Raw genomic sequence first — 27,544 nt, 5'->3', positions numbered from 1 at the left:
CAAAATATGATATAGTCGATTCGCTAATCTGAGACACAACTGTTTACACTACAATCACAATAAAAATGCACTATATAAATAAACAAACCAAGACATGTCGAATGTTCGAGGAGCACTCCCAAATCATGATTTTGGAGTGCTCCTCGTGCTTGTTTAGGCACGAGGGTGAATTTTTACATTCCCTGGCGCATGCGCACACCGACAGTATGTTGTTAGTTGTTAAATCATCCAATGTATGTATGTATCAGCGCAACTAAGGTTTGAAAATAATATATTAGTGTTTTTAATAAATATATTTATTATAATTTTTGTGTCTTTGGATTTGTCTTCCTTGGGAGTAAGATTTATTTTATTTATTTATTTATTTATTTACGGGAAACCCCCATTAACAGTACAAAAACATAAGTTAGATAATAAGATAATAAGTATTTTAAACATTTTTATATATAATACTTCACTTGATCTATTTGTCACCATCGATTGTAATTACATCCCAGAAGCCGTAAAAATAAAACCCTGATGGATTATTGGTAGAGCATTCGACTACATAACATGAAGGTCCCGGGTTCAAATCCTAACACGGACGATTGTTATCCTTTTTTTTTAGTTTTTGGTGTTGTTTTAATAAAAAATTTTTGAAAGAAGTAATATCAAAATTAGTTTATTAATTAAATAAAATACAAATAAACTTTTAAGTATATTTATTTCATTGAAATCATATAATAGAAGTATAACTTCTTACGTGCGTACAAAGTACACACACATTCTTTTTATGATTGTAGTGTCGACAGTTGTGTCTCAGATTAGCAAATCGACTATAACAATAATTTTTGATATTTATCTTGTGTAATGGTAGATTCTGTAATGCCACATGCTATCTAAGAGACTCATTCAGCTCAGCAGGCTGCTATTGTTTGATGTGTGAAATTCTATAAACAAAGGATTTAACTGTTTTATGAAATGATCCCTTGTTTATGTAATGTCACACCTTGAATAATAGCACCTCACTGAGCTGAATATTAATGAGACTCTTAGATAGCTGGTAATACTAAACACTTCTTGGTCTGTATTAACCAAAACAAGAAAGGGTGAGATTAGTCTTGGAAAATTATTGAGAATAAAAAATCGGAGAATATTCTCGAGAATATTTTCGATATGGAGAATTTTCTGAGAATGAACCCCATGACGCACTTAAGAATATTGTTGAAGATGAAAAATAGGGTTTTAAAAATCAGGATCTTATATACAAAATTATGAGACGAAACAACAGTGTTCTTTGTATAAAAAAAATACAATAACAACAGAAAACACAAAATTTCTTTGTTAAAAAAATGAAATTTTCTTCCTAACAGCAAATAATTGATGTGATATGATAAAAGATGAGACCTCAGATTCAGAATCTATTTCTATCATTAGCTCATCCTAGTCATCTACAATCTGCATTTCAATGTACTGATCAGTTGTGGGATTTTGTTTTTCACGAGTGACCAGCTCAGTCATGGATTGGTCTACGTCTAACAATTTTAAATTGTGAGCAATAAAAGTTACCTTACGAGCCCGTTCGGCAGTCAGCCGGTTTCTTCTAGAGGAGTGGATAAAAAAAAACCATAAGTACTGAAACTTCTTTCAGTCACTGCACTGGATGAAAGCATGCTTAATAATATATCAACTACTATTTTAGTTAATTTTGTTCCGAAACATGTACCTTTTCACCATATGATTAAGTCTAGTTTTTCAATTGATTTTACAACGTATGGCTTTCCAAAAATCCCTCCTTAGACAGATAAAGTGCCAAATCTGCCATTATTTCAGCCGACTCATCACCATATTTTAAAGTTGCTAAATTATCTACAAACTCAGTTTCCTCAACTTGTTCTTCTCTGCTTAAATGAACACCATTCTAAATATTTGCACGTTAATATTGCACCAAAACAATAAATATTGACACTATCAACTACCTTGCTAGTGGTTCATGGGATTGGCAAAAACTATATACCTACATATTTTTTAAATGACACATAATTTGACCCGTATCTAGTTTTTATTTTTGTTTCGGTTTTTAAAAATATAGAAAAATTTTGCCGAGAATATTCTCGAGAGAATTTTCTGGCCGGGAATATTCTCGAGAATATTCTTGTTCTCGAGAATATTCTGTTGAGAATATTCTCTTCTAACATCACTAGGTGAGATGGATGGATATGGAGAGATACTATCAAAGAGGCAGAAGGCGCGAGATTATTTAGTTTTCTAAGAATTAGGGTAAACCTCTCTTCATTTTAAAAAGTTATTGAAATTTCACCAAAATCTAAATCAAATATATTTTCTAAGCTGACTTTATTCACAATTATTCCTTTGTAGACCAGGACTGTAGACCAGGACTACTTTCTTTAAAACGATTCGTTTTGGAACAAAGTCGTACAGAAATAAAATAAAGACAATTTAATTTTGTATGATATACGACTGCTTAAAAATGTCTTAAAGTATTACCCTTTCTGCAATATAGCAATAAATACAAAATAAGGGGGCAAAATAAGCCTGTTGTTATTCAAAGTTTTTTAACCACTTCCGTGGCACTTAGAACCTTAGTAATTCGCTTAGAAAATTCTTATAGCATACTTAAGCCGTCTACAAACTTCATTTTAAAATCGACCTAATGGATTTTGCATAATAAATTTGCAATCTAATTTTTTTTTAAAGTTCAAATTTTTTAAAAACTTTCTGAACAAAAAGTAGACCATTTAGAAGATGGCTAATCTTTTTACATATAAAGCGGCTCTCTACCTATAGTCCAGGAACCGAAGCAGTTCACCTCGCAATTTTTACAGAATGGATCGATTTGCTTGAAAATATGAGAGTAAGTAGTGGATAGTTCAAGGATCAAAATCTATATGATGCCGAAAGGCGCTTTTACAATGGGGTCGTTTGCCACCCCATCTTAAGGATGGAAATTTTTTATTATATTTTGACTACAAAAGTTGATAAAAACATTCATTCTAAGCAAAAAATGTTCTATACATTTTTTTGATAAAATTAATACTTTTCGATTTATTCGCTATCGAAAGTGTTAGTTTTATATAGAAAAAATCAATGTTTTTCGATATATACTCATTTACCATTCACTCAATTTTTGCCGTAGAAAAAATTTTTTCAAACCAAGTTCTTGGGAATTAAATAATCTACAATCTCATATTAAAACATTTTTTCGTATATCTGATGCTAATCTTTCTATTTTGAAGAAAATGGCATTTTTTACCAAACTACAAAAAGTCGTTATTCGCTTTTAACTCTAGTTTTTTAAAAACTAATCATTCTAAGTCAGTCAAACTTTTAAAATCTATTAATAATACATAAATAAAGAAGAATTAATATGGCCAATGACTAAAAGCAAAGCTAACTTATATTATTATGCTTCCAATTGGATTTCTTTTTTTTTTTTGAAAAAAATATATTGATTTTTTAATCGTAACCTTTTTAATTTTTATCTTAGAAAGTTTGTTAAAAAATAATTTGGTAGATTTTTACAAGATCTATAAGACTGTTAATATCAAATCCTTTTAAAATCCTCAGTCGCAAAAAGTGGTGACTTTGAAAGGGTTGGTAAAGGTGATTTTTGCATGTTATTACAAGATTTAATTGTCAATAGCTCACTCAATTTTTACCGTAGAGAAAATTTTTGCAAACCAAATTCTTGGGAATTAAATAAGCTACAATTTTATATTTAAATATTTTTTTGTATCTCTGATGATAATCTTTCTATTCTGAAGAAAAGGGAATTTTTTACCAAACTTCAAAAATTCGATATTTGCTTTTGACTCCATTTTTTTAAAAACTAATCATTCTAAACCAGTTAAACTTCTAGAACCTATTAATAATACATAAGTAAAGAAGACGAAATAAGGTCAATGATTAATTTTAATCAGGGTGGTGATTAGGGGTTTGCTTTCGATCACTTTTTCGCTGAAAAATATAGGGTCTGACATTCTTTTCATTATAAGCCACCTAATTTTTGAGCTAAAGACTTTTTTTTCTGAAGATAGATATTTTTAAATACTTCAAATTAGTTTAAACAAGTGATCCTCGAAAAATGCATAGTTTTCCCGTCTTTTGACTTTGAAACTACAGTATTTAGCATTTGCCGAAGAAGACCTAACATATAATAAAGTATAGCTCGATTACTATCGGTCTTAAGAGGAAACAGTAGCGATCAACAGGTAGCGAAAACGCGTTCCAAGATTGCGGTTGTAATTTTTAATATTTTTTCGAGATATTTGGCACACGTATTCGTAATATAATAAAGAATGGCGGTACAGAGCCCAATTTGAAAAATATAAGTATTAATATGTGGAAATGACTCTGTAATTAAATACAATATTAAAAAAACGAGCCTGTACCGCCATTAAGAAGAACAAAAAAATACACTTTATACAAATAAATTTTTTCATCCGATGCCTAGATTTTGTGCCATTTTGGAACTACTAAAATTTTTTATTTCATTAGTAGTTCCAAAATGACACAAAATCTAGGCATCGGATAAAAAAGTTTATTTGAAGAAAGTGTATTTTTTTGTTCTTAATGGCGGTACAGGCTCGTTTTTTTAATATTGTATTTAATTACAGAGTAATTTCCACATATTAATATATTTTTTAAATTGGGCTCTGTACCGCCATTCTTTATTATATTACGAATACGTGTGCCAAATATCTCGAAAAAATATTCAAAATTACAGCCGCAATCTTGGAACGCGTTTTGGCTACCTGTTGATCGCTACTGTATCACCTTAAGACCGATAGTAATCGAGCTATACTTTATTATATGTTAGGTCTTCTTAGTTAGGTAATATGGCCAATGACTAAAAGCAAAGCTAACTTATATTATTATGCTTCCAATTGGATTTCTTTTTTTTTTTTGAAAAAAATATATTGATTTTTTAATCGTAACCTTTTTAATTTTTATCTTAGAAAGTTTGTTAAAAAATAATTTGGTAGATTTTTACAAGATCTATAAGACTGTTAATATCAAATCCTTTTAAAATCCTCAGTCGCAAAAAGTGGTGACTTTGAAAGGGTTGGTAAAGGTGATTTTTGCATGTTATTACAAGATTTAATTGTCAATAGCTCACTCAATTTTTACCAAATTCTTGGGAATTAAATAAGCTACAATTTTATATTTAAATATTTTTTTGTATCTCTGATGATAATCTTTCTATTCTGAAGAAAAGGGAATTTTTTACCAAACTTCAAAAATTCGATATTTGCTTTTGACTCCATTTTTTTAAAAACTAATCATTCTAAACCAGTTAAACTTCTAGAACCTATTAATAATACATAAGTAAAGAAGACGAAATAAGGTCAATGATTAATTTTAATCAGGGTGGTGATTAGGGGTTTGCTTTCGATCACTTTTTCGCTGAAAAATATAGGGTCTGACATTCTTTTCATTATAAGCCACCTAATTTTTGAGCTAAAGACTTTTTTTTCTGAAGATAGATATTTTTAAATACTTCAAATTAGTTTAAACAAGTGATCCTCGAAAAATGCATAGTTTTCCCGTCTTTTGACTTTGAAACTACAGTATTTAGCATTTGCCGAAGAAGACCTAACATATAATAAAGTATAGCTCGATTACTATCGGTCTTAAGAGGAAACAGTAGCGATCAACAGGTAGCGAAAACGCGTTCCAAGATTGCGGTTGTAATTTTTAATATTTTTTCGAGATATTTGGCACACGTATTCGTAATATAATAAAGAATGGCGGTACAGAGCCCAATTTGAAAAATATAAGTATTAATATGTGGAAATGACTCTGTAATTAAATACAATATTAAAAAAACGAGCCTGTACCGCCATTAAGAAGAACAAAAAAATACACTTTATACAAATAAATTTTTTCATCCGATGCCTAGATTTTGTGCCATTTTGGAACTACTAAAATTTTTTATTTCATTAGTAGTTCCAAAATGACACAAAATCTAGGCATCGGATAAAAAAGTTTATTTGAAGAAAGTGTATTTTTTTGTTCTTAATGGCGGTACAGGCTCGTTTTTTTAATATTGTATTTAATTACAGAGTAATTTCCACATATTAATATATTTTTTAAATTGGGCTCTGTACCGCCATTCTTTATTATATTACGAATACGTGTGCCAAATATCTCGAAAAAATATTCAAAATTACAGCCGCAATCTTGGAACGCGTTTTGGCTACCTGTTGATCGCTACTGTATCACCTTAAAGAAAATTTAAAAACACGGTTTTGTTGATTTTTTCAAAAGGTACATTTTTTTTAAGCAAAGTGGTTTTGATAAAACAAAAACTTTTTGAGTTATTTGCAGAAAACTGATTAAAAACATCAATTTTTTAATATAAAACTAACACTTTCGATAGCGAATAAATAGAAAACTATTAATTTTATCAAAAAAATGTATAGAACATTTTTTGCTTAGAATGAATGTTTTTACCAAATTTTGCGGTCAAAATATAATAAAAAATTTTCACCCCCGACATGGGGTGGCAACCACCCCCATGGTAAAAGCGCCTTTTAAAGCGCCCCATGATAAAAACGCCCATTGGCATCATATAGATTTTGATCCTTGGACTATCCACTACTTATTCTCAAATTTTCAAGCAAATCGATCCATTCTGTAAAAATTGCGAGGTTTTGTCCTATTTTAAGCTTCATTACTTGGACTACTATGTAATACACTTTACAGAATTAAAATAAGCGACCTCAGCAATGTCTTAAAATTATAAACAGTTTTTTAGCTTATAAACAAATAGCTTTGTTTAACAATAAAAAAATTCATTCTTATCAATGCAAATAATCAAAACCGGTATAATTTGACATAACTTTCAAATGCTGTAAGCAGAATTGCTATTTTATTTTTAAATCAAAAGTTATTCAGGTTCAAAAATTGCAATTTTTCGATTTTTTTTAAGTTCAACCGCGTTTATCTCGAAAACTATGAATCCTACGAAAAAACTTGTCAAACATTTTTTGCTTAGAATTACTCAAGAAATACAAAAAAATATTTTGTTTTACGAAAAATCGCTGTTATGTAATTCCTCAAGTTCTTTGTTTATAATAATCTTATCGACATCTGGATTAACTGTTACCCAAAAAATTCCTGTTCTACGAGTCAAAATACATAAAAAAGGCTTGGGTAAGTCCATCTAAATAAAGCAGGCCGTTGCACCCCCCTGGCGACAAAACTAATTTGTTTATAAGCCAAAAAATTGTTTATGACTTTGAAACATTGGCGACTGCTTAAATAATTCGATTTTAATTCTGTAAGGTATATTAGATAGATAGAGCGCCTGTTTATATTTTAAAAAATTAGCAACCTTTTAAACGGTCTACTTTTTTTTAGGAAGTTTTTAAAAAATTTAAACTTAAAAAAAAATTGATTGCAAAATTATGCAATATCTATTAAGTCGATTTTAATGAAATTTAGTGGACACTTTAAGTATGTTATAAGAATTTTTTAAGCGAGTTACGATGGTTCTAAGTGCAACCAGATTGGTTGAAAAACATTGAACAAAAACAGGCTTATTTTGCCCCCTTATTTTGTATTTATTGCTATTTTGCAGAAATGGTAATAACTTATGACATTTTTAACCAGTCTTATATCATACAAAATTTAATTATCTTTATTTCATTTCTGTACGACTTTGTTCCAAAATAAATCGTTTTAAAGTTATAAGCAAAGAAAGTAGAAAAAATTCGATGTTCTTCGAAATTTTTAAATATTTTAATTTTTTATTAATGTTCCGGTCATATTTGAGAAGGAGCATAAGTCAATTCTAATTATTGAAGTTGTCACCTAACTTTATCTGCAAAAATCCGAATGCCACCTCCAAGTAGGAGATTTTATGGAATATTTATTTTTAAGCTAACTATACCATAAACATTTTATTGACTATTTCTTATCAGTGTTCAAGGTAATTATTTGTAATCAGATTTATAAATACACTGTCTTCAAAATAAAGAACGGAAATTTTTTTGATTCTGCTGATATCCAGTCTTAGTTCTTAAAATAGTTCAAATTATTTCTTATTGCTTATCAATTATTGCTAAAATTAATACAAGTATTATTCTATTCATATGAAGCAGAACTACCATTCCTAGTATTACTTTTTCCTACGTACCACAATTTGTATCCTTCATGCTAGCTAACTTCATAGCCAACTATGTTAGCTATATACAGTAAGAGCCACGTTACTAGATACATGGGTAGGTACCTAATTGCTAAGCTTCTGGGCTAATCCGGTCCGTTCTCAGATGTGACTTTCATCCCTGTTATGTTACTGTCAAGAAACTATTCAAAATATGTAATTGTTTTTCCATACAAAAAATACATTAATTCATAATATTGTTACTCTGCTTTAAAATAACTTTATTCAAACACCAAGAATATTACGATAGTTTAAAACTTTTACAACTTTAACAAAATGAAAACTTTAAACGTCAAATACAGCTGATCTATTATTTGTCAACTTTTTATGTTAATATTCAGTTTCTATACATTTTCTGACATTCTAAACGTCACTTGACATAAAAATAAACATTGCAACAAGTGAAGGGTCCAGGACTGTAATAGCTCAATGTGCCTATGTATCTAGTAGGGTGGCGCTTACTGTATATGAGGATTACATGTTTGTATATGTATTGAACAAAAAATTGAAATTATTACATAGGTTAACTATGATACTACATTTTTACTTTATTTACTGAACCTTGTTTATTATTACTTCCTCGGTCAATTCCCTTTTTAGGCACTCCCGGACATTTTCGATGGGGTTCATGTCTGGCATAGTGCTGGACTATAGTAATAGACACAAACTAATTAATGGATCGGGCTCAAATTTTGAGGGTTTGTTAAGTACCAGAATATCCAACTTTGGGTGAAACTCTAAATTTCTAAGTTAAAGGACATCGCACACATCTTATGGAAAATATAATGTCACTCAAATTCAATAAAATTTATACGAATAGATTCGTTTTAAATTAACGATCAAATCTTATCATTGCGCCAACTCTTAATTATGATTAATTACGGCGCAAATTGCAATTAAAGTTTATCAAAATCATATTTTGGGAGTTCATAAAAATGTCAGATACAATCACTATTACTCAGGGTGCTATTCAAAGCAGCTTAAACCCAGCGGGTCCTAAAAGCGGATTAGTGAAACTATTTATACTTTCCTACTTCTCACCAAATATTTAATTATTACATAGGCGTTCGTTAAAAATTATCAATGGTGAGTGGTTCGCCTGTTTAAATGTTGTGGAATACTAATCAATTTTTTATTATTTATGTATGGTAAGTATACATAAAATCTGTAACTAATTTCGATTAAATAATGCATTCATTAGTGAGTGGTTCGTCTGTGTAAATGTTGTGCAATACTAATCATTTTTTATTATTTATGTATGGTAAGTATACATAAAATCTGTAACTAATTTCGATTAAATAATGCATTTCATTTCCCCACTACCATTGAGGTAAAATGCAAGGCGCGTTTTTTTTTGCATGGTTTCCTTATTAGGCCTAATCCATGTTGTCATTAATTATTAAAAATATATATAAAAAAATTGAAAACCAAGTTGTAGTATTCAAAAAGTCAACAATTACTGATTCAAATGCACGTCTCTATTAGGAGCGTCTAAGACAGAATGTAATAACTGTGTTGATGGATACCTTACATTTGCGTCATGCCTTGCATACCCTAGATACCATAATACACTTGCAACATGAGCAGAGCATCCAACAGTTCGTGCACCAGTTTTGCAAGTGCAGTAGTAGCCGTCGATTGGTATATTGTCACCGTCATTTTCTAGATGGAGTGGTTGAAAAGCTATCCATAATTGATGTTTAGTCGCCTGACGAAATCTAGAGTAAACACGAGCTCTAAGAAGACCCTGTTCTTCTAAAAGTGCTTGAAATGTAAAATGTTCAATGTTTTCTCTCTGTAATTTATCTTGAATGTAACTGGGTGCAAGTTTTACTTGGTAGATTCCAATAGTCAAATCTCTAATCTGTTGTAACGACAAAATGGGAAATTCTGGTAAAATAAGTTCATCTAAATTCACCCATGCATCGTCTTGAATACGTTGTAAGTCCAAACTGTCAACTTCAACACGAGCTTTTACGACATTTTCATATGCAGCCAATTCCTGCATTGTTTCTGCCAATTCTGCAGTTGCACCTTGCATTTGAATAGGTGGAAAATATTTATTAATTAAACTGCACCCAATTTTTAAAAACATTCTAATATTAGGCACATGATGGACCGGTATTAATCCACAAAACAATTTAAAAATACTTTTTAAATGTCCATTCCGAGCTTCAACTATACATCTTGTTTTAGTAATTAATCGCGCTTTATTAGCATCTTCAGTAGACAACTGTCTTTGTCCTCTTGGTAGAAGTGGTGGCATATGACATTCTAGGCCTAAATAATTTAATAAATGAATAGAATCACGATAGCCTCTATCTACAATTACAATATCATTTGGTTGCAGCCAGTTACGCAAGTTATTTACTTCGTCTTGTTCCTCATCTTCAAGGTGATGTTGTAAAATTGCAGCATCGTTATTTCTTGAATCAGAAAAATAGGGGCCTTGTACGTCCAAAATATATCCGTCAGGTCCGACTATTAAACAGGTTTGATTAAATGATAACCCTTATGTAGACAGTAAGTTTGGCGAAGACTTCGAAAATTAGACGATTTGGGAATTTTGAGATAGGTTCCATCTATGTAAATAATGGCTTGAGGATTGTCAGGATTCGGATTGTACAAAGAGTTAGCAAAATCTGTAACATGGGTTCTAATAAATTCTTGGCGACCAATTGCTTCTAAACCCAGATTTTCTCTAACAAATCGTTGACAAAGACTTGTACGTACTGCAGTTATTGTCAGACTAACGTTGGATCTGCTAGAATATGAGCACAAAATTTTTAATAAATCGTCACTTAAATTGTATTTTAATTTCATAAGAAATGTAATTAAATCCTTTTTAGTAATAACTCTAGTTCTATCATAAACTACTACCTCATCGCAATAAGTATAAAGATCTTGAAAATTATTTTTGCTTAAGTTTGTCAGTGCTTTGAAGTCGTCCTCTTGAATACCCGTGTCTGTCTCGAAACGATTAGTAGTATTTTCAATTGCTGTCAGACGTAACGCTTGAAACCACTCTGAAACTTCTTTCGGACTTAAGTTAACATTACGCATATTACCACGCAAATTCTCTATTATATTATGATCTAGCATACTGTCATCATTTATGTGATCACTGCAACATAAAGCACCCTTTCCTACAAAAATCTCTCGTTTCATGTAGATATCTACTCTAGCTTCTAATGACAAACGTTCAAGATTTCTAGCTCTATCACATACAAAACATAAATTATTTCTTTGTAATACACACTTGAATCTACAAGCATTCACATTATCATCATTACCTTGTTCAATTTCTTCAATGATGTATCTGTAGCAGTTTATGTGAATCACAATCCCAATATTAAAATTGGCTTCCGGTAGATTGTTGTTCATGCGGCGACCCAATGCAATCTCCTGAAATCTTGGTGGAAGATTATCTAAGTTCTCAACTCTGTTAAATTCTCATTAGTGCGTTAAATACCCTTGTTTTACGGTGCGTCACTGGAAGTGCGTTGTCATTTATGATTTACAAGGTAAGAGGCTTAATAATCTTAGAAGATTTATGAACTCCCGATAATTTGGATATCTTAAAATATTTTTTCTCACTCTAACTTATGTACCTACCCGTTTGATTTCAGATTAATTTATATCAATTACTGCTCTTATTACTGAAAATTCAGAGTTGGCGCAATGATAATAAGTGACCGTTACATTGAAACGAATCTATTCATGTAAGTTTTATTGAATTTGAGTGACATTATATTTTCCATAAGATGTGTGCGATGTCCTTTAGTAAAAGTTGCCTTTATCTTAGTAAAAGTTATTAACAAATATCCATTTTCATTTATTTTGCAATTTGCGAAGCAACAAATTGACTTTTAACATTCCAAAACCGGTATTTTGAAGCTTTTTCAATGTTCTAAAAAATCAAATTTTGTAATTTTATGTCAACTGTTTGGGTTTTTAATCGGATGCAAAAAATTAAATTGTTAATACAGCGGAACCTCGATTATCCGTCTCTCTATTAACCGTCACCTCTGCTAGCCCTCAGGGTCCATACATAAGTTATATTGACTACATAAGTCATCATTATTTCAAACGAAATTCGTTGAAATGTACACGTGCAGTTATGCCACCACCACATTTTTTATGTAGGTAAATAATTTTTGTTCTTATTCAGGGCTCTGGATTAATTTTCAATTTAAATAGGTAATGATAAATGATACCGTGCTTTTAAGAAATTCAGCTGTTGCAAAATGTGAAGTAACAATAAAACAAACAAAGATTTGGGAATATTTTAAATCAAATTGATTCGACTATACTAACATAAATCCCTCTTATATTGTCAAATAAAACGTACAAATACAATTTGAGAGTTATTAGTCGAGGAAAAGAAACTGAAAAAATGGCAAAACCTCGCAATTTTTTCGTCCATCATCGATTTGTACAAAAATTTGGGATTAGGCTCATTTCACCTTCTAGTTCATTTTCTATATTGAGCCGTTGTACGCTTTTGTTTTTTTTAAGGCTGAAAACTACCCCTAAAAAAACTACTTGTAGTATAAAATTATAAAATAACATTTTAAACTTTAATATTGTCAAAATTTGGTTCTTATTAGTTAAATAATGATTGTTTTATGCTTTAAGATATACTATCATAATATTTCAACCCTTAAAACCACCCTTGTTGGAGCTATATATAAAAAATTACTTATCCTAAAAGAATAATTTCGGCTTGCATCGATTTACATAAAAATTTGGAATTAGGATCATCTCACCCTGTACTTCATATGCTATAACATGCTCAAGGGCGTCGATTATTTTTAGGGGTGTACAGTACCCCTTATTGTCAAAAATTGTATAAAAACATTGTAAACTTTAATATGGGTAAAATATGGTTTTGATTGGCTAAAAATAATGATTGTTTTATGCTTTAGGATATAATATCATAATATTTCAATCCTTAAAAACCAACCTTAAGAACATTACAATTTTTATAAGTAGATAATTTAATAGATCTATACAGAAAGAAAAGTAGAATTAAAAAATTACAAAAACATTTATTTACACAAAAATACGTATTAACAAATATGTAGAAGTACAAATACAAATATTTTTTAAGTCATCTTCCAGTATACGAACCAGTTCTGTGGTATTATACATGAATTGAACATGTTCCAAAAGCGGACTATTCGAATATTTCGAAAAAAAAAATTCATTTTATAAACATAGCTCCTTCATTTTTGACGATAAAAAGTTTTTTCAAAAATAATTTTTTAGGATTTTTGAAGAGCTATAAGACTGTGTAAATTAAATTTCGTTAGATTCCTTAGTTTTTAATTGGGGTGGGTTTAAAGAGCTCGAATAAGGTGGTGTTTGCTCGTAAATAGAGGTTTTAAACAGCTATGTCTCGCTAACTATTCACTGCAATGAAAATCCATGTACAATATAATTTTAGCTATTAAAAAAACTACAATTTAGTAATCCATAATTTTTTTCATATCTCCTGTATTTTCGGATATATTTTTAACTAAAAGGTGAAAAATAAGAAATTACAAAAAATCGTTTTTCTTTAAACTCCAATTTTTCTAAAATTCATCATCATCATCATCATGGTGCTACAGCCCTTAGAGGGCCTCGACCTTCTCAAGCGTTCTACGCCATTCTGTTCTGTCCCTTGCCTGCACTTTCCAGTTGCCGACTCCGATCTTCTCGGCATCTTGTGTTACCCCGTCCATCCACCTCAACTTTGGTCTACCCCGTCTTCTCATTCCCACGGGTTGAGCTGTTAGAATCCTTTTTATCATGTTCGATTCAGGGGCTCGGGCTACATGTCCTGCCCACTGCAGGCGATTTCGCTTAATTATAGTGATAATATCTTTTCCACCAAACGTTTGCTTGTAGATATTCTGCAGTTCAAAGTTATATCTACGCCTCCATATTCCGTTCTCACAAACCGCTCCGAATATCTTGCGTAGTACCTTTCTTTCAAAAATTGATAGAGCGGAATCATCTGTTTTAGTTAGCGTCCATGCCTCTGAACCATATGTGAGAACGGGGACTATCAATGTTCTATACAGCCTTATACGAGTTTTTTGAGACAGACGTTTGTTAGATAAAAACTTTGATAGACCATGATAACACCTGTTTGCAATTATTATTCGCCTTTTTATTTCCTCAGATATGTCATTATTGGGGTTAACTGATGTCCCTAGATATATGAACTCTTTGACGGCTTCGAAGTTTTGGTCATTGATGATTAGATCTGCATCAACATTTCCAGCTCTTGTGTTTGTGTTGGTCGCCATGAATTTTGTTTTATTTTGATTTATATGTAACCCCATTAGTTCTGCTGCTGCTACTAGATCGGTTAGGATTTCCGCAGTTCTCGCCCTGGTTCTTGTTGTAATGTCCACTTCATCTGCATATGCAAGAATTTGGACTGATATATTAATATTGTTTCTCTGCTATCTAAATTAGCGTCTCGTACAACTTTTTCTAAGGCTACATTAAAAAGCTGACACGCCAGCGCATCTTCCTGCCTTAACCCCTTATGTATTTCGAATGAGGTTGACGAGTCGTTTTGAATTTTTTACTGCTGATAGCATCTTCGCCATTGTCACTTTTATCATAGATATGAGTTTTTTTGGAATTCCCAACTCATTCATAGCATTGTAAAGACTTGGTCTTAAGACACTGTCATATGCCGCCTTAAAATCGACAAAAATATTGTACATATCTATGTTGAACTCTTGCGCTTTTTCGAGGATCTGTCGTAGTGTAAAGATCTGGTTAATGGTTGAACGTCCGCGCCTGAATCCTGTCTGATATTCTCCTAGAAACGTTTCGGTATAGGGCTTCAATCTCTCGTGTAAAATGTTTGACAATATCTTGTATGCTGTATTTAGGAGAGTTATTCCGCGGTAATTATTGCATTCCAGTTGGTTTCCCTTTTTGTGTAACGGGCATATTAAGCCTAAACTCCCATTCTTCAGACATTTGCTCCTCAGACCAAATTTTACAAACAATTTCTCGCATCACTTTGGTGATCTGCTCTCCACCGTGCTTAAATAACTCTGCTGGGATGCCATCGCTGCCACGAGCTCCTCATTTCGGTATTCCAGCTCTATGTTGTTAGTAGGTTCCCCTTCCAGCAACTCTTGAAAGTGCCCTACCCATCGTAACAGGATATCATCTTTGTTGGTAAGTAAGTTACCTTCCTTATCATTGCAATAATTGATTCTCGGTTTGAATCCTTTTCTAATAGTATTTATTTGATGGTAGAACTTTCTTGTTTCTCCGTGACTCATATGGCTTTCAAGCCGTTCTAATATGTCATTTTCTGAGTCTCGTTTCTTTTTTCGGTGTATGCGTTTTTCCTCTCTTCTTAAGTTTTTCTAAAATTAGGCCTTAGCCTCTTCTTAGGTTTAAATAGCTTAAACTTCTTGAGTGTATTGATAATACAAATATACAAGGAATTACAGAAAGGTGAAGACCAATTTTTAATTAGGAGGGTAGTTAGGGGGCTATTTTCACTGATTTTTTCGTAGAGAAAAGCAGGTACCGACTTTTTTTTATCATAAGTCGCTCCATTTTCATGTTAGAAATTTTTTAATATTATTCTTTGAAAGGTTTAATTGTATACTTGAAAAACGAAAATTTAAGTTTTCCTCGAAAAATGCAAAGTTTTCCCGTTATTTGGCTTTGAATATTTCAAATTATGCATTTGACAAGAAAAGCTAACCTTTAACATGCCGTATCTCGGTTTGTATTGGTATTAAAGATATTATAGAAAAAGAATTTAGTTTGTGTTACTAAATTATATAATTTTGTTATCTATAGTTTTTTTGATTAAATGCATATTAAAAAAGTCGATTTTTTCGACGAAAATTGTTACTTTCAAGCGCGAATAACTCGAAATATATTAGTTTTACGGAGAAAATGTAAAAAACATTTTTTTCTTAGAATTACTTTTTATATCGATTTACATGGCTAAAATGTAATACAAAATTCCCACCCTCGAGATGGGGTGGCAACCACCCCCAAGGATTTAGAGTGCAGTGGCATGATATAAAAAATGATCCTTGGACTATTCCCTACCTTCTCTGAAAATTCCAAGTAAATCCATGCTGGACGAAAAAATTGCGAGCGAAAATGCTTCATTTCCTCGACTATATATATTTATGTACTATGAATTTTTATTTTTTTTAATGTTTTGTTAACCGTCTTTTCGATTATCCGTCATACCCTTGGTCCGATGCCCTGACGGATAATAGAGGTTCCACTGTAACTAAAAAACGGATGCTAACTGTAGGCAGGAAGCAGATAGGTTTTCTTCCTATAGGTCTACAATAACTAAAATAGTAGTCAGCTACCTGGATATTTGAGTGTCCTGAGAAAATCATTATTTTTGTGGACTATAAAGACTTAAGCATTGATGGCATGCAAAAAGTAGTGAACGCATAGTTAGGGTGCGTTCACTACGGAGACCAAAGGATGGTATCCTAGCCTAGAGCATGGTATCGTACTCTTCATATTCGTGAATAGGGATGTTCACTAATTTTTAAATATAGTTAACTTCAATAGATTACAAGGTATATAAAAACGTAACAATCATAAAACTGTTTAAAAATGTATATTTTTTAAGATAAATGAGTTAATAATGTTGATTTTCTTGGAGGCTAGAAAAACGGTACCCTGCAGCGAGGCTACGGTCTGTGACGTCAGCAGTCGTAACGTCTTTGATCGACGACTAGTTTTGTATACTTATTTACTCAGTGTATTTGAATGTGCGCAGTTTTTTACGTATTTAATTATTAAAAATAAAGCCAAATAAGTGGTGTTTTGTTCCTGGGTGTGTAAATACATCAAAAAACAGTTCTGACAAGATTTTTATTACCGTTCCAGCCAATTTAAAACAGAAATAGAAATGGTTTGTTGCAGCTAGAACTTAAAATAACTAACTTAAAGAACTAACTTAATAAAATAAACATTATAGAAGTTTTCCAGAGACTTTCGGCCCTTGGTAATAATGTAATTGTTCTTTCTGCATTTACATTTTTCAAAAATACTTATTAGTTTTCTCAGGATTCGAAAAAAATGAATGAATTTAAATAGCATTGGACCAATATTTTGCACCTACCCCCTTAAAGAGTAAATGAAAAAGTTTCGGGACCTCAAATTTGTATTCCTTAAACTGGGATATTCCTAAAAACGGGATTCTAATAATACATACGGTAAAAGTAAACCTTGAAATAACTACATGTGGATGTAGGTATGACTTTATATTATATTAAAATTATTAATAATTTATTGAAAAGATTGGTTGAAATGAAAATGTATAATACCCAAGTTCAAAAATATTTTTTACCTTGGAACAGTTGTCAACTCGAAATACGAAACAACCGAAATAAGATCTAGAGTTGAAAAGGACATAGCAACATTTAACAACATGCATGAGAAATATTTTCACCCATTGCGACATAATATCTCTCCCACTAAAAATGCGGCTGCTAAAATGTTATTATTTCCGGTCTTGCTATATGGCGCAGAGGCCTGGACAATAATGGAAACATTAATGAAAAAGCTAGAGGCATTCGAGATGTGGGTGTACCCACGTATCCTCAAAATATCCTGGGCGACCCACACCAACGTACAGGTATTGCGTCGAATGGGAAAACAAAAAGAAATCTCTTTTACAATTAAGAAATGAAATCTTAAATATTTCGGTCATATCATGAGGCATGATAAATATCGTATACTCCAACTGATAACGCAAGGTAAAATAGAGAGCAAACGCGGACCCGGAAGAAAAGACACTCATGACTTAAAAACTTACGCCAATGATTTGGACAAAAATCGATCGAGTTATTCAGAAACGCCTCAAATGAAATTAAAATTGCCATGATGATAGCCAACGTCCACAACGGACAAGGCACATGAAGAAGAATAAAAATATTTTTAATACACCTAACCAAGGTAAAGTAATAACCAGCCGATGTATGTATACAATATGCATGCGTACAATGCATGCATACAACTTTCTCTATCTTTTTTGTGGAGTATTAAGCATTTATTTTTTTAGCTTAAAGAAGACATGGAAAATTATATGGAATATACACTCAGTAAAGCTGTGGTAGATTTATTTTTTTACAAGATGCCAATAAATCATACACCATTGTTACATCTACACTACAGTCGGTAGTTTATACGAATCGGCTTTCTGAAAACCTTCAAAATATGTCCTTACAAACAGTCTATCCACTTTAAACTAAACAAATTCACTATAAAACTCCACTTTAACCCTGATAAAACAAGAAGAGAACAAAATAAAATGACCTGAAACGTCAAACAGGTAAACAGTAACACTATGAGAATGGCGCGCGCTTGGGGTATGCAACTAGTGACGTCAGGCCAATAGAGAAGCGTTCTTGAAATTTAAAATAATGCTAGATTTCTAATAAAGATTTTTTATAGAAAGGCTTTTTCAATTTTGTTGAAATTTTGGACAATTATTCCTAGGGTGTTTCTTAATCGTTTTACATGTTTGAAATGACTTTTTAATTTTTTGTGAACATCCCTATTCTCGCATTTAAAATAATGTATTTATTTTACCTGGCGATCGAAACTGTATTGTTGCCTATAGTTGCCGTAAAGTCATCGAAATGTAAACAACTCAATTTTTTGTATCCCACATGTTGGGAAGTTAAATACCTTAGCTTAGGGCATTATTCCTGTTGCCATTTGCCCATCACAAGGCAGTTTATGTAAATATGCATCTATAAAGCATAAATTTTATATTTAAAGGGTTATTACCCCGATGTTTCTTTGGTGGCTCAGCTAGCATCCAGACTGTCTTACACTGATGATGATTTTGTAATAAAATCGAAAACGTTTTGTTCTGATGTAGCCCTTTAGGGATTTAAATAAAATTTTATACCTTTTACAAAGGATTTATTCCAATTTTTGAAACTATATTATCGATCGCTATGTAAAATAAATGCATTATTTTAAATGCGAGAATTCACGAATATGAAGAGTACGATACCATGCTCTAGGCTAGGATACCATCCTTTGGTCTCCGTAGTGAACGCACCCTTAGAGAGTAGAGAACCGTGTGTTTTCTAGGAGAGTCAAAACCAGAATAAGAGTTCTTCGTTTGCAATGTCTAAGAAAATGTCTGTAATTGGGTAGGGATAAAACTAGGTGCTAGAAATTGTTACTCAGAGTTGGCCTAAGTAATTATTTAAAATTAGGGTGGAAATTATCGAATGATACACCGAAAATTATAAGATTGTTTTTCTCATATGAAAAATTGAACATCAAGCTATCCTGTATGATTGTGGCCCTGGATGGCAAAAGTATTTTTGATGTTAGTATTGGCAAAAAGAGATGTTGTTTAAAGAAAAATTATTTCTATGATTCCGGTAATTATTATTTTTTCTTAAATTGTATCATTTAACGCATTTTATAGTACATATCTAGCGACTATTTGTCTCCAAATGTGATTCATAGTTACCGATAACAATATGTTTAAACTTTGTAGAAAAACAAACAGATAATTTGGAAATTTTTTAAAATTAAACTCCTTGTTTTGTAAGTGTATGTATATTTAAGCGAGTTTCAACTGTTTATTTTTCCGTTGCCGACAACCTGGCAACCATCTATTCCGAAATGTCCGAAAAACAAATTCATTTACTTCAAATCCCGTAAACTTTTCGAGGTGCTGCACATATACATACACCGCTAGAGCAATTTGTTTAGTTTTCCTAAGACGGCTCTCCTTGAAATCGGCTGTTAACTAATTATTTGGATTCGGGATATAAATGTTGCCAATTGATTGTAATTTAGTGCATAAATCGGCAAATTATCGTAGGTTGTTCAAGGTTTTTGATTTTATGTGCTATTTATTGACCCTTTGACTACAAAGTTGCAAGTAACAAAAAATCTTTCTTCGTAGTAATCGTCAGAGTAGGAGAGTTTGAAGTAGTGGTCACTGGACAGTGTCAAAGTCAATGTGATTCAACGAAAAGTACCCTGCACAAACCTTATGGAAATTAGGTCCCAGTGGATTTCGTTCATACTTTGGTAAAATACTCTTTGAAGCATCCTGATAAAAGGTTCTCATGGGCACAACTCAATCGTATGAAGGATTTTCAAGATATAGAGGCACAAACTAGGAAAATTATAAGATTTACTGGGTATTCCAATTCCCTTAGTTACTGGTTATCTGGCAACATGTAGAAGTTTGGATTAAATAAAACTACTAGTAGTCTAGGATTTTTTCCTGGCTATTCAATGGCGACCTTTACTTTGACCTTGACCTTCAACGGACGTCATCTGGAGTTTCGAGGTTTTCGGCATTAAATTGATATAAACAGATTATTCATGGGTTTTTGGGATCGCTAAACACGAAAATCAGAATTGACCTTGTAACCTCGGAAACCTTCTTTTTTGGATGGTGCTAGAAAGGTCACCAATGGAGACACTGCGACGGCAGCCAGATGGTAGGTGGAGAGCGAGTCGTGGGTTCGAAACTAGCTTTTGGAACGTGGAAGGGAGCCAATAGAAGAAATAGGTAAAGATAAGACAAGAGAAGGTAGATAAGAGAAGAGAGAGAAACAGATAAAAAGATAGATAGGTAAAGTTACCTAAGATAAGAGAAGAGATACAGGGCGCCACTTAACTTTTTGGGGTTGAAAGGGGAAAATTAAGAAACCTTAGAAACGAAAACAGGTAGGTAAGAAAAGATAATGAGGTTCTGAGACCAAATACAAGAAAAGATATAGACAGTTAATTAGTAAATATTTAGCGGTAATTTATTATCAGGGAATTTATTATGAGTAGATAAATAAAACTAGTAAAATAAATAAAAAACAATATGTTAAACAAATGGCTCACCAGAAGGGTGAGTCCAAAAAAAAACACAAGCAATAAAGAGAAAACAATGTATATACACCCATCAAAACTGCACCAATAATTAATGTGTTGTGGTGTACAGTTAGAAATAAACAAAAATTATGATGGAATAAATACAAGTAACATATTATAATAAAAACATGCACAATTAAAAACACAGTAAAGAGAGCCTGGTTATGAATTAAAAAAACAAATCAAGCATCTATAATGAGAAATCTCTCTTTACTGGTTAAGGGCTTATCTCGAGATAACTGATATGGTAAACTTAATGATTGATAGAAAATATAACGTACAAAGATATAATAAAATTGAATGCAAAGCATACAAAGTTAACAAACGTTTACTGTTCAAAAATCAAAAACCACCCCGCACTTGGTTTCATAAACAAAAAGCCAATCGCACAGCTATTAACGAATTAGTGAATGTTTGTACTTGGTTTTGATAATGAAAAGTTTTATTAATGAATAAAAAATTGTATTGATGAAATCGCTGATGAGATTCATCGGAGGTTAGCCTTAACCACAAATGAAGATATGTTGAGGTAGATAGCCCTTAGATTGCTCTACTTTTGGAAATAGTTTTAGGTAGGATTATTAAGACACTTACAGTTGCTCTGCCTCTTAATCTGCACTGACTCTATATTATTTACTTTACTTAGTAACCAAACACAGAAGTTATTTGGTAATTGAATCTAGTCGGATGTTAGATCCAATTACAGATACGATACGAGAGTGAATATCACTCAGATAAGATATATTGTAGGTAAGGTAGATCGTAGATAAGGTATTAGATACTAGACAGACGTCTGTACCCCACGATACTCAGCCACTAAGTCCCTTCTTCTCTTCGCAATCTTTGCGATGCTTTCCTTCTAAAAAAGTGGGGATATAATCTCCCTACTCAAAAAAATTGCATTTCTCAAAAGGAACCGACCTATTTGCGTTTTTAAGTAAAGTAACGTTATTTGAGTTGTAAAGTGTTAAAAAAAAATAGATCCTCTGAAATAGGGTCGCGCTTCAAACAGACCGCAAGAGGAGGCAACGAACCTAACGGGGGTTTTCGAAAGGGAAAGTTAATTGAAATATTACCGAAACGCAAAGTGATCATAAAACCTGGTAATGCCATACCGCTTTGAATGGGATGGAATACCTAACGGAATTTTAGTAGTGAACTCCTTGGAAGGTTTATATACGAAACAGATAACAATACTAGTTTATTAGGGTCTCTATAACTTATTTGTGTTTGTCGTACCGACAACGAAATGTGCTAGTACCGCTAAGTTTCTACCGTTAGGGTAATAAAATTAGCCAGGGGTAGTTATTTACGAAAACGGCCATAGGAGTACCCGTAATGAGTGCTAGCGGGCTTAAAATTTAACCCAACAGTTATATTAATTATAAACTAATCCTATTATATAAAAAAAATGTTACAACCTCCGGAGGACGTGGTGGCCAGGGCCACTGCAAGGGACGTCATCTTCTAGAGTTTCGATGGTTTTCGGCATTTAATTGATGCAAATGAATTACTGGAGTGTTTTTTGAGGTCGCTAAACACGAATATGCCACCAGAACCGACTCCCGGAGCACCTGGTTTCCAAGATGAAAGGGGCTCCTGGAGTTTCGAGGGTCTTTGGTACTACATTAATGCAAATGGATTAGTTATATGTTTTTGGGGTTGCTGAACACGAATAAGTGATCAGCACAGACACAGGAGCACCTGGTGCCTAACACAGGTTATCTTCTGGAGTTAAAAACCTAAGAGTAATCCATTTGATTCCTCCGAAACTTCAGAACATAACCTGTCTTAGGCACCAGGTGCTCCTGTGTCTGTGCTGATTACGTATTCGTGTTCAGCAACCCCAAAAACCTATAACTAATCCATTTGCATTAGTGTAGTACCAAAGACCCTCGAAACTCCTGGGGTCCCTTTCATTGACCTTGGAAACCAGGTGCTCCGGGAGTCGGTTCTGGTGGCATATTCGTGTTTAGCTACCTCAAAAAACCCTCCAGTAATTCCTTGGCATCAATTAAATGCCGAAAACCATCGAATCTCTAGAAGATGACGCCCCTTGCAGTGGCCTGGCCACCACGTCCTCCGGAGGTCAATTCTGATGGCATATTCGTGTTTAGCGATTCCAAAAACCCATGAGTAATCTGTTTATATCAATTTAATGCCGAAAACCCTCGAAACTCTAGAAGATGACGTCCGTTGAAGGTCAAGGTCAAAGTTAAGGTCGCCATTGGATAGCCAGGAAAAAATCCTAGACTACTAGTACTTTTCCTTGATCCAAACTTCTACATGTTGCCAGATAACCAGTAACTCAGGGAATTGGAATACCCAGTAGGGGAGCAGGGGGCTAGTTGTAACAATTTTTATAAAATAAAATATATCTTGACAGCTATTTTCCCAATTATCACTAATTAAACACTAAACGTTAGTTTAACTCTTTCTGAATAAAATTGAACTGAAGAAAAGTTAAAAAGACTGGTATTTTTTAATCAACTAGCACTTTACCAAAAAAAGTGCATTGTTACAACTTACCCCGCGCTTGTGGCTAGTTGCAACATCTATTGGGGCAGGTTGTAACATTGCAAAAAATTCGAATTTTTTGGAATATTTCGAAGAAAATACCATCGTTGGTCCTGTTGAAAGATGTTGCTCGACTTAATAACGGGGCTTCCGGTGTTCTTAAATATAAATGTAGATTTCTACGCATAAAATTTTGGACCCAATCTGGACCAACCGTATAATTTTGATACCAAGAAGAAAGAAGTTGCTTAGCACTGAGTTTCACAGCACATTTAATAAGGCAGCTTTCGCATCTTCATGGTAATTAGTCCAAAATAGATTTCGGTGCACTTCAGAATATACGAAGCCATTTTACTTTCTTTTTCGGCTGTAAAAACTATCCCTGGTTTAGTACAGCCCACTTGTAGACTCTTAATGTTTTTTTTTTGTCTATATCGGTATCAAGACACATGACACAGTCCGTGCTGTTTTACTTGCTTGCTTTATGCTACATTGATTATCTAAAATTTCCGCTGAACCTATTTGGTAGACTTCACTTTCTGGCTTTGAGTTGCCCTTGGTTATGGTATATCGGGGCAGGGTCCATTTGTGAGCCCTTCAGACCTTAGACCTCCTAAGTTGCCTTGAGTTGCCCTTTCTGATTTTCCTTTATGTTGTCTCATTCTGGACTATTACTAAACTAAATGATACGTTTTTATATTGTAGATCATAAATTTAGTACGATTCAGCGCAATTTGTAACATGTTACAACAAGCCCCAACGTTTTGTTACAACATGCCCTGTAGCACACTTTTGTATATTTATTAAAATAACTGTAAAAATATCTTGCTAATCGTAAAATCGTTAAGCAACATCAAAGTATAACTAAATTTAGAAAAGAAATGAACACCGAAAGTTTCATTTCCGTTTAAAACAATAGCGATAACCAAAATTTTATGAGAGTCAAATTTTAAATTACCTCATCCAAATGAAGCACGTGCACAAAACTACTATTTGCAACTATCGGAGGATGACTGGCTAGACGGTGTCATTTGCAGGGCGATAAGAGAATAAGATTGAGTCAGCTAAATTAGTAAAAAACGGTTAAATAACCTATGAACAAGCCGTGTTACTACTTACCCCTGTTACAACAAGCCCCTTGTTCCCCTAAATCTTATAATTTTCCGTGTTTGTGCTTCTATATCTTGAAAATCCTTCATACGATTGAGTTGTGCCCATGAGAACTTTTTATCAGGATGCTTCAAAGAGTATTTTCCCAAAGTATGAACAAAATCCACTGGGAGCTAATTTCCATAAGGTTTGTGCGGGGTACTTTCCGAAAAAGTCTTACCGCAAAAAATCTTTCGAAAAAAACTCCAACCGCTTTTCTGTGAGTGGACATAGGCCTTCCTAGTCTCTTCCAATAATCTCTATACCGGGCAGCTGGTAGCCAATTTCGCGCTAATCTTTTCACATTACCAGTCCACGTAGTCGGTGGTTGTACTTTCTGTGCCTCTATTCCATGTTTCGTCTTGCCCCACGTCCATTTCAGGCAAGGCGCTCATAATTGCGAAACTTCTACAGGTTTAGCAATTCTACCTGCCACTGGGTCACCACACCACTTCGACGCAATTTGGTTGATACGTTGGTGAGAGCCTTGCCTTATGTTATCGCTAAGTGCCCTGCACACTTCCACTTTAACGCCGTGATTCTTCTGATGACACCTTAAAAGCCTGATCTTTGCCTAATTTGTTGGTTTGCTATGTGCTCTCGAAGGTTTATGCCCATCATTGCACGTTCCATGGCTCTTTGTGTAACTCTGAGTTTATCTGGCTGGGGATCTTTGCGTCAGCGTTAAAGTCTCTGCTCCATTAGTTTGTACGAACAAAACACTCTTGGATGCACCTGGGATTGCTTCTCATTATGTGGTCAATGTCTACCTGGTGTATCTCGTTCCATGCCCTAATTAACTCCTCCCGAATTGCTCTCAAAGTTTGAAGAGGATGCTTTAAAATAAGAAGTCTCCAATCCATTATGTCCCATTATTACCCATGTGTCGCACAGTTGTTTAATTGGGAATAAATCTGGTCATCTTGGGGGTCAAGGCAAAAGATTTATTCCAGCATGTTCAAAGAAGTCCATGGTGACTCTCGCAATCTGTGACCTTGCGTTATTCTCTGCTGAAAAATTGGATATTGCAGAGTCTGAAGGTAGGGTATAAGATGAGGTTCTAGAGTTTTTTCTGTGTATCTCTGAGCTGTTATGTTCCTTCTGACGAAGATTAGAGGTGACCTTGAGCCATAAGTGATGGCATTTTGTTTTTCACCACGTCGTCTTCTTACCTGGGTTTGACCATCCCTAAACAGAATGTAGATCAACATTAAAGACAAGCCCTAAAGCCCATTCCATTCCTGGCCTCTAGTCAATCGGTCTTTGCACCATTCAAGACCATTACGTCGATATTTAGGGAAAAACTTAGCACCCAGTCCCGAAGAAATGAAAAATGCCAAAACTGCGAATTCGACGATAAATTTTGTTCGCCTCTTAATTGATCTTCCATGTTCTGCAAACCATTGATTTACAATAGACCTGGTAGTGGAGAAGCAGTCTTTTAGAGCCATTAACCTTAGGCGATGTTGTTCTTCGACGCCGTCCTGTGCCGCTCAATCATCTTGATCTGCCTTCTTACTGCCATACCTGATAACATCTTAATCCATTATCTAAACCTCTGTGAACTCTATTCGCAATTTTCCGAAAAGAAAGTCCCTCTTCACTTAAGACAACTTATCCACCCACTATCAAACTCCTTAGTTTACACCGCTAAATTTGATCGGTACTAAAACAAATGGCTGAAATTCTTTAAATCGTTTATTGGTTTTGCCAAGATAAGACTGCATACCAAATTTTATTAAAATTAAATAATTTCTAATAGGTGTTCGGATTTCTATGTTACTTAGTATATTTTATAGTATATTTTATTTTCAAATTTAAAATTGGGATATTTGATAATTTCTACAATATTAAACCATGTATTGTATGTCATTTTACAGCCTGTAGAAATGAATTGTAACTGCCAGGAAGGGTACCTATTAAGTGCGCGACAAACAAATGTCCACCAAACCGATTCGGAAGAGAGAATACAAAAATAGGGAAAGATTACGAAAAAGTAAGTAAAAATCATCCTATTTACGAGGTTTGTCTTTTTAGTTTTACATATAGCCGCTTAGAGGGCGCCACCCATAAAACCCTCCGACACAAATGTAACCCCAATCTTTTCATTACACAAATCTACAATCTACAATTTATGCCAGTCAATGGGAGCAAGAATAGGATAATACCTCCGAATTCTATCCTACTGCATCCATTTTAATGAAATTTTGGGCCTAGCCTCTACTTATCTCCTAATTCAAAGTCTACCCTATGCCGATGTGTGCTTTTATCTTGGGGGTGGTTCCCCAAGATAAAACCAAAATTTTTTGGTGGGTGGTTTTTAACCAAAATTTTTTGGTTAAAATTACCACGGAATTGGATAGAGAACCTAATTCTAAGCAAAAACTGTTCTATTTTTTTTAAAACTCGATACGATTTGATATTCGTGATTGAAAATTGGCCATTTTCATTGAAACATAATACCTTTTCGAACGGTTTTTTGCGAATACCTTAAAAACTATGCATCTAACTAAAAAGCTATATTAAACATTTTTGTAGGCTATAAAAAACAACGAGATAATAAAATATAAATAATAAATAAATATAATATATACAATATAATATAATATAATATATAATATAATATAATATAATATAATATAATATAATATAATATAATATAATATAATATAATATAATATAATATAATATAATATAATATAATATAATATAATATAATATAATATAATATAATAAATAAATATAAATAATAAATAAATAAATAATAAAATAATAAAATCATAAATC

At 32.9% G+C, this 27,544-nt stretch overlaps 1 protein-coding gene across 3 annotated transcripts in view; it reads left to right on the top strand.

Annotated features, from left to right (window-relative positions):
• LOC126884204 (myocardin-related transcription factor B-like) overlaps positions 1–27,544 on the top strand; it is a 454,025-nt gene that overhangs the window by 4,316 nt on the left and 422,165 nt on the right. For 2 of the 3 annotated variants that reach the window (XM_050650073.1, XM_050650076.1), the window contains one exon: positions 26,638–26,753. The exons of the other annotated variant lie outside the window; for it this stretch is intronic. In XM_050650073.1, coding sequence (XP_050506030.1) covers positions 26,696–26,753 — 58 coding nt within the window. In that variant the 5' untranslated portion in view covers positions 26,638–26,695. Of the gene's footprint in view, positions 1–26,637; positions 26,754–27,544 lie in introns of those variants that run through there. 3 annotated transcript variants of the gene reach the window in all.

This window comes from Diabrotica virgifera, chromosome 5, assembly GCF_917563875.1.
Source record: "Diabrotica virgifera virgifera chromosome 5, PGI_DIABVI_V3a".
Classification (NCBI taxonomy): Eukaryota; Metazoa; Arthropoda; class Insecta; order Coleoptera; family Chrysomelidae; genus Diabrotica; species Diabrotica virgifera.
This window is presented reverse-complemented; position numbering and strand designations above follow the sequence as displayed.